Here is a 13,597-nt window from a genome sequence, read left to right as displayed (position 1 = left end):
TTGAGGTGTATATTTGGGGTTAGATTGGATTGCCTTGCGTATGTGGATAGTCTATTGAAGTGATTTATAAAAAAATTTATAATAGTGGTGGGTAGCATAAAAAGTGAGTGAGTGTTTCTTTTAGGTCCGCGCGTTGTTGTTGTTTTTTTTGGTCATGATCTAGGTAAGATGAATTTTATGTTTTTAGGGGATGTTTTCCATCACGTCCGCGCTTTCAGTATAAATTGAAACTCGCTGGGCAGTCAAGCTACCCTTGTTGATTGATCAACACAAGAATGAATAGCAGAATAGTGAAACTGTTAGAACTCCAGATGCACCTGGAATATGCCAGGCGCATAGTAAACGAACTATCAGCGGAGGCTATAGTAGAAGAAGCAAGAGTAAAGAAGGAAGAGGAGGAGAGAAGAGAGAGGGAAGAAGAGGAAAAGAAAAGAGAAGAGAGGATGTCGTTCAATATTCCCGAGACAGAGGATTGGGGTGTTGAAGCGAATCATCCTCCCTCTGCGCTCCCCAGAAGAAAGGTGAAAGAAGACTGGGGAAGAAGATGCGTGTGTGGCGCCAGGCCAGGACGGTGCAACCATTAGATAGGTGCATCAGGAGTTCAAAAAAACAGCCCTTTTCAGGGCTACCCAATACTCTAGAAAAGAAATAACGATCAATTTGCCAATGTGTGTAGGTAGAGTAGTGTGTATATAAACACTAACTCTTTTTTAAGATAGTGAGAGGGTATGCGTTTGTGTGTTTGTGTGTTTGTGTTTGTAAGAGCTCAGGTATGTTTGTGTGAATAGTAGATTATGGGTTTCTTAGCGTATGTGAAGAGTATAGTTAGGGTTTTATTATATGAAATGAGAAAGTAGGGGATGTTTTCCTTCACGTCCGCACGTTGTTGGGTTATGATCTAGGTAAGATCCATTTTATGTTTTCAGGGGATGTTTTCCATCACGTCCGCGCTTTCACTATAATAACCCACAGTATTCGTGGTTCAAACCATTCTGCAAAGAATAAAAAGAAGATGGCGTCAAACCAAATGGACAAAATACAAACCTTGCAAGACGTTTTAGACAACTTAGGAATAATGGAACAGATGCTATTAAGACTGGTTGAAGACCATTATTCCTATAGTCCCCATCGTGTGAAGATGGAAATTAATAACTTAAGGAAAGCAAAGGACAAGATTAGTGTTGTCATGAAAGAGATCAAGGAGGAGAAGGAGGATGAAGAAGAAAGAATAAGAATACGCAAATGGAACGAAAAAATTGAAAAAGAAGAAGAAAATGAAAAGAGGAAGAAAGAAGAGGAGGAAGAGAAGAAGAAAGAAGAGGAGGAGAAGAAAAAAAAGAAAGAGAAGAAGAGTGTAGGAGATAAAATAAGAAGTTGGTGGAGGAAAAGAAGAAATTAGAAGAAGAAGAAGAAAACCCAAAGGCCCTTTTCAGGGCCAGCCATATATCTCGAAAAGAGATAGCCTTTGAATTGCCTACCCCTTTTTTTAAAAAAATTTTTTTTTAAAAATCCCATGTTCCATTCCCTTTGTCCCTAAACAAGCCCAAACTCTATTCCCCATGTTAAATTCCCCTTGTACGTAGAGTGGCCCACGATTTATTGCCATGTTAAATTCCCCTTGTACGTAGAGTGGCCCACGATTTTTTGCCATGTTAAATTTCCATTGTACGTAGAGTGGCCCAGGGGTCCCTGTAATGCTAATTCCCATTGTACGTAGGGTGGCCCCTTTCACTACTGAGGGTAACAGAATGTAAAGAATAACTAACCTACAAACGAATAGCCAATCCCGAAACGTTGGGGAATCCTATAAATTCGCGGTCCTTTACCAATTATTGTGTCATTATATTTATTACAGTAAAATCATAGTCATTGCAAATAAGACAGCATGGGGCACACACAGGTTAGTTTATACTCCGAAATCCAGTTGTTTTGACTGAACAAATTGATGTTCAGTCTCTTTCAGTGATCATATTGAATTCCCTTGCTGTATAATTTATATGAACATTATACTCCATTACATATATCTGGAATATACTTAGCACGATGTTTCTGGCAGTACACACACACACACACACACACACACACACACACACACATATATATATATATATATATATATATATATATATATATATATATATATATATATATATATATATATATATATATATATATACGATATTATTCTCCTTAAAACTGAGACAGCATATAATAGGTGACTCCAAACACGCACAACTCGGACAAATGTTGTTCCAGTAGAACATCACTGACAACGTTCGACATTCATTAGATGACCCCAGATTGTCGTCTTTACTTAGGTTTTGTTTGTTTGATGCGGGTATTTGGGGACCTTTTGGAATTAAAAGGGTAGTAGTTCCTGTTTAGACAACCCACCACAACTCTTGCCTCAACGTTAACTATAACAGAAGTCTGGTTTACCCTGTACGCACGATCTGCCTAGGATATTGTACCTAACAATGATACTCCATCATGGACAACATCTTCAATCAATTAGAGGACACCACACATAGATAATCTTACGCCACACATGGATAATCTTAGACCTTTTTTATTTATTGAACTAGAAGACTATCTATTTTGGGGGGATTCTGTATCCCGGCTCATACAGTAAGGTTTTCTAGAACATGATTATTGTTATGTCCAACACGGACAATGTCAATAGGACACAGTATCCGACATTATTGGACTGTCTTTGTTAACAAGACACAAGTGAACGGTTCACAATTAGAGAAAGGTGTACCAAGTTCTCACGAGGTAAATAGAACAGTGCACATGAAAAGAATATTTCTATATAGTGCCATTTCCGCTTTCCCTGCATGAACAGTGAGCGGGGATTGAAGGGAGGTACGGAATTGCACAATATTCCAAAACAGCGGTTTACAACCAAATGAGGTATCTAAAAGGAACGTGACACTAATTTTCTTTAAATCATTTAACATCTCTTTCCCTGGACATCCTTAATTTCTGAAGTGAGACATAGATTTTACTGTATGTGCCAATTCATAGGATACTACAGGTTGCAGATGACATTTGAGTGTGATCATTCAACACTGATTTGTGCATTGTTTATTTTGAATTTTAGAAGTTAAGCTATGATGCGATACCATAGCAAAATAAATTTGTCAAACATATTTCGGTTATATTTATTCATCTATAACAGTTACTTCCGCAAAGTATACCGGACACGCATAGTAGTATAGATAGTTTGGACTGCACAGTATCGCATGTGTGAAACTCCAAGGAACCGATGTTACATCTTATCGAAATTTCACTGAAGGGAACCTTTCCATTGGTAGGCACTGGTATTTATCGGCCATTGTAGTTGATAGAGATCTTAGATATTATTTATATTTAAGGTTATGAGATTCTTATGGGTGTGTTTGCATGGACAAAAATTTGAAGTAGTTAGATCAGATGTGAGATACACATACTCTTCAAGCTCTATTAAATTTTTTGTTATCATTGAATTTTCCTACACGCAGTTGTATGAATGCTCTTGAAACCTTAAAATACCGTGTGTACACGCACCTTTGTCAGTTGTGTTAAAAAGAATACTTGGCAAATTACCTATTTTTTTCGAACGTGATAACGTCTCGGCGAAGCTGGCGAAACGCATAATTCCACACTTTCTTCCTGGTTTGTTATAACACTGAAATTCTGATTTTATCAGTAATAAGTGTGAAAGAGAAATCGTTAATTTGGGATGACCGCATGGATGAGAAACAATGTAATAACTCTGTTTCATACAACGTCAATTCCCCCCCCCCCCACTTCTTTAAAGTACTAATGCTATTCTTATATATTATTTATGTGTCTAGTCTATCCAGTGATAATGTAGTAGATCTCAACGGTTGTACACATAACATTGATCTGAATTTATGTATTTTTCTCAATGAATACTTTTTGCTATACATTGTTCGTAACGACCATGCAACTATAAACGTATAATACATGAAAAACATGATACCAACATTATTATAATTGGAAAACAACACTTATATCCTTCATTGTATGGATCGAACAACCGTTAAAAGTCATTAGGTATAACAAATAGGAGCCTTTTTTGCCTCTTCCGTAGCATAGCAGAAAAATAAATTTATTCGAGTAGCATTGGCAAGTAAACAATTAGCCGGAACATCCGTAAAATATTTAGATTTTTGGTGAATCAAACTCACATACGCGAATTAACATTTTTCATCTTCATATCCAAAACATATAGAAAAATTTAGGGTTATTCCCATTAGCCGTGTTTTCTCATTGGTAGTTTATCTTCACCTTGTTTTCTGCTCTTTATCGCCTTTGTAAGCTGACTTCCTTCCTTCTTTTCATGACCGAGTATAGCAACCGTACCTGGCCGTTTGTATCGTTTCCTCTCTTGGTCAAAGTATGTACTGTACTCATGTTCTCTGACCCGGCTCTGCTCTCAAACACTTGTACGTTTCTGACTCCTTCCTGAATCAATCTTTGTCATGTTTCTAATTGCTAAAAGGTGCAAAATGTGAATAACAATTAATTTTTACCAAGACTTTTCAACTATTATATTTGTAATTTAAGGATGCGCGAAATAACTTTGAAGAGATTAAACATATGAGATACCTTCGAAAGCCTGTAGCTTAACAAAAATTATCGGACAGTAATACTGTAAACTTGTCTTACGTTTAAGCAAATGTAAATTTGATATAACCATTTTGATCAACATTTCTCATCTTCTAAACATACATATTTAACCTAATTAATAAACTTGGAAAACATCGGGTAAATATATGTTTACGAGTGCATATAAACTTGGCTTGTATTCATGGCTCTTGTTGACATCCTATGAAATGTGAGTACAATTTAAAATCATTCTTCACTTTGATACGATTTGATTTTCAAATCTCTTGTCTTTGCACGTGTCTTGTAAACACCTGTGTCGGTAAGTGTTCTTAGCAAAGAATATTAACGATTTGTCTTTTTGATTTCTAGCGTATCCGTGAAATTCATAGATGAATAAAAAGTTAAATGTACTCAACCTTGAGTCCTGAAGTCATCGTGCATATCCTGTCGCTGTTCTGGCTTGTTGATGACCACGCCATTGTAGTTTGTTACAGAATTGTCAGTTGTATACACTCTGTCCAGGACTTCTAATGGAGTCTTTGTCGTTGTTTGAGGCTGAATTTTTGTTACTGGTTCAAACTTGTCGGAATCGTCAGTTGCGTTCATTCTGTCAAAGACCCCCAGTTGAGGCTCTGTTGTGGTGCTGCTTTGAAGTTGAATACTTGTTACTGGTTTAAATTCCACGGAACCGTCAGTTGTAATGGTTCTGTGAAATACCTTTTGTTGAGGCTCTATTCCTAACGGATTTCGAGGCAGTGCTGTTGTTACAGGCTGCTGCAACTCCTCCGAATCGTCAGTTGAAATGATTCTGTCAAATTTATCTTGTTGAGGATCTATTTTTGTTGGGTACCGGGGCTGGTTCTTTGTTACGGACTCAAACTCCTCGTGTACGTCCGTGGTATGGATTCTGTCCAACACCCTTTGTCGGGGCTCTGTTGTAGTCCGCTTTTGAGTCTGTTTCACAGGTGTGTGCTTTCTACTCACCCTCCTGCCACCAGAGACAACATATCCTGTAGGGGGAAATGTTATTAGCATTATATCTGACATTTATTTATAGTAGGTCCGAAGGGATTTTGCCCATTGCTTTTGACTATGATGTTGTTTAAATTTATATAATCATCTTGCATCTGGTGTATATTACGTTCGTACTTTTCAAACAAGCATGGTATTGTTACAAAAACGAAAATGTTGGGGCACTATTTATATAAATTTAATGGCTCCATTGCCTTTTAATAATGTTACTTTTGGGATGTTATCCGATCGACATTTTAACTTTTGTAATCAGTAGGTAGTTTTCGGATGCCTGCATTTTATTGCTGAATAAATAGGTAACCAGTACATATTACACGTAGCTTCTGTATCATCTTAAATGGTTGTCAATATATTAAGTAGATGAGTCTACTATGTAACTAAAATCATTTTCAAACTAAAACAAAACTTGATCTGACTGGAGATGTTGCCTAGATTTGAATTATATCCGGTTTTCTCGTGTTCTGCTGTAATTCTTACAATAATTTTCAACATTTGTTAACTATCCAATTTGAACTAGGTTCACACCTGAATGCAATACATGACGGTGCATTTCCTGCCCAGGCACTGCCTTGTTTATAACAACGCCTCTAGGGTTAGTAACCGGCTCCAACTCCTCGGAGCCATCTCTGGCTACTAGGCGAGGCTCATTTGTTGGCCGGTGTGTATGTTGATTTGTATTCCAACTGGAGGTGCTATACTCTGCATCTTCTTGACCTACGGAACAATAACAATTAGCAATAAGGGAAATATGACATAAATAAGTACACTATAAACGTAACAGCATCTAATTTCTAATAAAAATCTTAATCGGGCTAACTGAAGGCAGATATGAAATCCATTTTAGTTATGTTTGATATAACGTCATATTATATGATATAATATAATAATATTATATCAGTTATACATGTTATGTAATAAATTATGGTGACTATAAGAACATCATCTTCTTCAATGCACATTGTTTCTGTTATGAATATTACTCCATACAATATAAGGACATAGGTAAAATATGTTAAATACATTTACTTCTCTAACGTGATGATGAAAGCCGACAAATCCCGTGACCTGTGACTGCAGATATTTATACAACTGCGAACTAACAGAAGTGGTAAACACGGATTTAGACAACGTTTACCTATCGTTTTGAGTAAATCACGCTATTCCTTAGAAGAAAAAACAACTTAAAAAAACAAAACACATCGAACAAAAGCAGAGACAAGACATGCTTTATTTACCTGATTCATTGAGATGGGAATTTTGCAAAACAAAATGTTAAATAACAATATTAAAAAGCAAAAAGAAAAAGACACAGGAGAAGCAGTAGCGAAATCTGTCTCCTCCATGACTATTTTGTATTCGGGGCAGAACAGCAAACGTTTATCAAACATAGACAAAGGTGTTGCGATCCGCGTGTTATCATTTTGGAAAACCAAATTGGTTTGACCTACTTCTAAAGAAAAAGGTTGAAAACATCGCTATCTTAGACCTAAAAATGCCATATATGCTAAAAAATACATCCTGTAAAGTAACGTGTTGGGAAGGTATAAAAGGAAATATGTCATGGCATATTTAAGACAAGTACCGAACAAAGATAATAATAATAATAATAATAATAATAATAATAATAATAATATGCAAAGTGTCATAGAATATTTACAATGATAAAACTAGTGGGATAGATCTGCTTACGGATTAGAAACATATGTCTAACTTGAATATACAAGACTGCATTTGGCAGGTTATTTATTTTCCATTTTGATGAAATTCCTCATTAGTTCACCAATCTATCGATCTCTCTTGTGTTGTTCGTCCTTAAATTTGACAATGACCATGACGTCACTAACTGGTTTGGTTTCTGAGAGTAGTACAAGCTTCTGTTCAAATTTGGAGGTTAATTTAGGTCTGAGCATGTACCGGAAGATAATAATTTCGTACTTCACATGAAGCTAACTTACACTTTAGCATTCACCGACAATATGGAGGAGCCACCTAGTTGTTAAAATTAATCAGTTTTAAGTAAAGCATTTTGTTCTATTCAAATTCTTTAAAAAAAAAACAATCATATGCCTAAAAGTCATAGACCACGCAGGGTTTTATTTTTAAAAAATAAACATAATAAAAGCAGCGCATTTCAAAGTGACCGATTCCCGATTTTCGCTCAAAAGAATTACAATCGACAGTAAAATGATACATTTTTGCACATAACAATATCAATGACCTAAGAGCACTATAGATACGTAGCGTCGAAAGATATGGGAATACACAGATTGCTGGAAGTATAAGGCCTAGATCTTGTTAGGTTATGTTACAATGTTTTAAGCTAGGTAAACAGGCCCATGAGGGAGTCAATGAAAACCGCATTCGTGGACTTACGGACAAACAGGACATCAACACAAGGAGATAGAACTACACTTCTATCATTTTGCTGTTATGTTTTTGAAATGAAAGTAAAGTTATTTGTTTGCGTAAGAATTTCTCAACATATTGACTTACAAAATAACCTTTTACACAGGCAAGTGGGTCTGTGAGAGAGAGAGAGAGAGAGAGAGAGAGAGTTTGTGTATGCGTGCGTGCGTATCTGTGTGTATGTGTGTGTGTGTGTGTGCATTTTCGAACTCAAGAACACACAATGCAACCGACAAGACAGTAACTGATCTTGCATACCTTGGAAACATTTATCTAATGCTGGATAAGAGAACTATTTTATAGTTATTTCCTTTACATTTTGACAAAGACAATTTTGCCTGGTGATGATGGCCGTCCTAGAGTTCTTACTTGTTAGGCCTGACACACTAGAAGGGGCTGGAAATACAGCCACACCGCTGGGTTAATCTTTTGCAATATTAGAAATGTTGCTGGTTTCTCGTCCTAGTACGATCTTCAGTTATACCACTGCCTTTTTCGGAAATGTCTATAATATATAAAGTCTAAGGTATTTTTTTAATCTTACATTTCTTTAAAATTATTTTTGCATAAATTTGAACGAATTATTCTTGTATTAGCATTGTTATTGGTAGCAAAAATCTCCTACACAATTTATCATCAACAGTACCGGCTGCAAGCAAACGACTAGTTTCAACTTCAGTATGATAATTGTACAAATCATTGTTTAAAAAAATAAAATAAAATACGCACCTTTCAAAGCTTGAAGTATAAATCCATAGACTAGAAAAGACATAAACCAGATTCCATGAGTCACCATCTTTTGATTACTCATGGTTTCCACGCGTATGATGCGCAAACGTCAGAACGAGCTAAACTGATGGGCAAAATTGAAATTTCGTTGTTCTTGTATTATCATCCAAGTAAACAAGATGTCACTTGATCCTGACTTCACTACCGTGACTAATAAATTATATTCCCTTAAGTAAATATTTTTTGACCTTGTTCTGCAAGATCATATCAATCTCCTTTGTGTAGACCATCTTTATACAACTAAGCTTTCTAAGTTTTCTAAGAAAATTATTTTTTATTGTTCACCACTTGAAAAATTAGCGATTTAATAAAAATGTCATTAAAATAGATTGTGATTACATCAATAAATATTTCTACTAACAAAGATAACAGTGTATAACGTTGACAAATGTTTAAGCATTAGTCCATATGGTATAATAATAACTTTACCTGGATTTTATATTAGATACCATATTTTCTTCACTTCATCCTTAATACAGTAAGAAAATACGGTCTTAATTTCAACTATATTTAGTTTAGGACGTTTTAGATACAGTTTTTGGTGTTATTTTTTTTTGGACATTTTTGTTTTTTATCAAAACCTGAACAGTAATTCGAATTCCAAACCTCTCATTCCTCTTCTTTAGCGAATCCATGAGAAGATTGGTATCTTCAGAATCTTAATTCCTACTAAGACAGTATCAATCCGCGAATGAAAGGTAATAACAAAAATCTAAACCCAATATGGACAAGCTAAATTTTCACAACGTTGATCTCTTAAAATTAAACTTCTTTTCATTGATTATATAATGCAGCTGTTAATCGCATTATCACAGAACGATGAATGCAAATCTACTTCATTCTCGAAATATTTCCCTCCATCTACTAAACAATCTTTGATAACTCTATTCATTGTGTATTTCATAATGAGATAGTGACATGTATCTGTACGAGAGAATTGATAAAATGTCAGTGACGATATCACATTTATTACGTCAGTGGCAATACCACATTAGCCGCATCAGTGGCGATACTACATTAATTGCGTCAATGGTGATACCACATTAGACGGGTTAGTAGCGATATCACATTTATCGCGTCTGTGGCAATACCACATTGATCGAATCAGCGCCAATACGACATTAATTAAATTCGGTCGCAATATCGCTTTAGGAACTGCTTTCGTTTTGCATTTAGGAAATATATTACACTATTAAAACCGGTATTTCATAGTTAGGCCATTTTTGTTATACTTCTTCATCTCTCTCTCTCTCTCTCTCTCTCTCTCTCTCTCTCTCTCCAGCATACACAAATCTTCAAATATAATATACACGATGTCATTGACTGATGACCTGAAACAAATATTTTAAGGAAAAACTCTTTATTAATTTAGCATTATAATTGTTGAAAAGCGATTTTAACTTTCATTCGAATCAAAGCAATGCCATACAATTTCCGTTTGAAGGCAGTAATGAACAAAATAAATAACAAACGATATAGGTAAAACTCAGTCATTAAAGGCTTTTGAATACAGATGTTACCCTCTGAAGCCTGTCAGATACGATCATCCTGTGATATTTCTTTCTACAGTAAGGAACCCAAACACTTTTATTGTATCACTTCCCGCAAGTTAAGTGTTAACAAAAATTAACAAAATTTCATTTTCGTATAAAAACGATCTTTACTAGGCAAAATACGTAATTTCAAGCATTATATGTAAATTTGCAAATTTAATAATAATAATAATCTAATAATAGGTCTAATAATAAGGCCGATAATAGCATAGGCGCATAATAGAGAAACGAAGTCCATGCAAATCCATGCAAATATACCGTTTTTTTTGACATTGAAATATATAACAAAAAGAGAATGAACGTTGTTTCAATACATACATACATACATACATACATACATACATACATACATACACACACATATATATATGTAAACGTAAATTATCTGATATATATATATATATATATATTTATATATATATATGAGTTTTACGTTTTTAGTAGGTATACGGAAATATTTCACGAGAAGAGGAAACATTTTGTAATCACAATGTTCCATTGTTTCCACTTCACGAGTGAAATCATTCCGTATAATTTTCCAATAAACGAATATTTTATTTATTATATATTAGAAACAGAGTATGTCGATTTGCATGGAATTTCTCTATTTTGTGCCAACGAGCTTAAAACCTGTATTACTACGTCTATAAAAATAAATTCCTAAATATTACAAAATGTTTGAGACTGCGACGTTTTACGAATTTGTTTGGTACATATCATGCATCAAATTGTGTATTTTGTGAAAATGCTAAACGTATTTGTGCGAACATTAAAATATATGATTTGATTTTTATAACATATGTCATTCTCAAATTCATACTGTTGGCGTGTTGTTGTTTTTGTTGTTGTAGGGTTTAACGCCATTTTTCAGTACACGATAGGCTATACATGGCGGCCAGTATTAATGGTGGAGGAAGAACGTCCTATCGCAACTGTGGAAATATCATTTTTCTCACAGTGATATCTTGCAATATCTCAATACCGAACAAATAATAACAAGAGAGATTTCACAAGTTGACTCAAGGGTACTGTCATTGTAAAAATAAAAATAACCTTCGGTGACTTTGATAGCAAAGTGACCAAAGGCGTGATATTTGAAATCTAGGAAGAAATGGTCGACAGTATATCAGTCATTGGAAATAGTAGAGGGCACGATATTACTAATTCAGTTATCGTTCTCGTTTCAATTAACAGGACAATGAATTTAATACAATGAAAATATGACAAAGCTGCTATGTATCAAACATCAGAGATAGTTATTTGAATGCAAAAGAATATGTGATGGACGATTGAGATGACTCATTGACAAAACGAGAAATAGAGTTAGTGTTTTAGCCACCACGAAAACATTACCACAAAGCTGTATTAACGTCATTGATATCATGTCATATCAAAATAAGTATTATGTACGTCATAAATAGACGAAACTGTATATGTGTTTTGTTCTAATCGGGCGGATGTTTGATACGGCGTAGGAATCTAGAATTATGGCCAATATTACAACCACAGACGAGTTATAGACAGCAGGAACATAGAAGACGGGTTATATAACGAATGTTTTATTTTGTTATATATATATATATATATATATATATATATATATATATATATATATATATATATATATATATATATATATACAACACTAACAGCCTGTACACATTTAACACTAACAGCCTGTATACATTTAACACTAACAACTTGTATACATTTAACGTTAACAACTTGTGTACATACATGTAAATTCAGTTAGCATTAGCAACCTGTATACATTCGTTCAGATTATTCAGTTAGCAGTAACAGCCTTAACACCTGTAGCTTATTCAACACTTGTTGTTATCAATCATATTCTTTTAAAATCCCGCTTTTTCTGAAACTCTAAATTCAAATGTGTATTGCCGGAGAGAGAGAGAGAGAGAGAGAGAGAGAGAGAGAGAGAGAGAGATCTGTGTATTGTGCCTAAATATCTCAAATTGAAATTAACGTACTGCAAGGAATTTTGTTAGAACACCTACCGTGATGTACAATCTTTCCTATACTGAAAAGCACCTCGTCTTTTACGACATATTTGGTTTCTCTTCATTTCTTTATAGTTTTACGTATATCTATGATATGTGTATTATCATTATGTATTATCATTCAAGATTATGGTTTGTATGGTTATTAGTTATTTTAAATACCTATTTTCTTATTCATCGTAAGTTTAAGATGATTCATTCTTGCATTCAGTCATAAGTTTGAAAATTGAGTTTGACTATCACCACAAGTAAACATCATGCCTTTTGACCCCAATGACATGAGTTCCTGAAAGGTCAGGGTGACCTAATTTATCATTGGCTAACATGTGATCTTGTTTACAAGTATAAACAATTAAAGAATCAATATGCCTCGTTCAGTATTTTCTGAAACTTCGTTTTAGCATTGTATGTATATATATATATATATATATATATATATATATATATATATATATATATATATATATATATATATATATATACTGGATAATTAGACGTTCGTAGTAGTAAACACCAGTCTGGAAGATATTCAGTTGTAATTAATATGGAAGATTCATTTATATAATTGTATCATTCATTTGAATTAAAAAGTCGTCAAATTATTCGGACTATTTGAAATTATATTTATTCCGGAATTACTGTTTAAAGACAGCTTGGGATTTATTCAATGCTTTTGGTATGCCAGTACTTTAGTGAACACGATTCGGAATGCAAATGGAATGCATGTGGATCACTTGTTACGTTTGGACGTGTTAAAACACTTAGGACTGTTTAGGATTGCATTCACAATGCCGTACGTTATTTTTACTTGTTCACATTGCTTTTAGGGAAATACATTATATTTTCAATTTCACAAAACGTGCTGGTTTTAACTCTTTATTTATACATAGTTTAAGACCATAGAGGCGTAACAATAGTCTCATGTTTTCTTTAAGTTGACTGTTTGACGGTAAACTAGCTCTGTAATTCCATATAACTTATTTTGATAGCGATATAGGAAGGAAGTCAGACTGATGAATTTTACTCCACACGACTTGATTTGTTCTGCTTTTTCATTACAATTTGACACTCGACCCTATAAAATAATATATAGGAAGAGAATGGGTATATAAACAAATGTGGACTAACACGTATTCTTGCAAGTAAGCATCCGCACATAGAAACTAAGGTATTGGGATAAAC

The 13,597-nt window shown here is 34.3% G+C and overlaps 1 protein-coding gene across 1 annotated transcript; it reads right to left on the bottom strand.

Moving 5' to 3' along the window:
• Window positions 1-3,148: 3,148 nt before the first annotated feature.
• LOC149792477 (uncharacterized) lies at window positions 3,149-8,930 on the bottom strand. The gene is made up of 4 exons (XM_089971062.1): window positions 8,785-8,930; window positions 6,175-6,363; window positions 5,034-5,627; window positions 3,149-4,503 (listed from the first exon to the last, which is right to left on the bottom strand). Exons 1-4 carry the CDS (start codon window positions 8,864-8,866, stop codon window positions 4,445-4,447), a joined length of 924 nt encoding a protein of 307 aa, XP_089827188.1. The 5' UTR covers window positions 8,867-8,930; the 3' UTR covers window positions 3,149-4,444.
• Window positions 8,931-13,597: the final 4,667 nt, after the last annotated feature.

Source organism: Sinohyriopsis cumingii, chromosome 9 (genome assembly GCF_028554795.1).
Source record: "Sinohyriopsis cumingii isolate HCF-2022 chromosome 9, ASM2855479v2, whole genome shotgun sequence".
Taxonomy (NCBI): domain Eukaryota; kingdom Metazoa; phylum Mollusca; class Bivalvia; order Unionida; family Unionidae; genus Sinohyriopsis; species Sinohyriopsis cumingii.
This window is presented reverse-complemented; position numbering and strand designations above follow the sequence as displayed.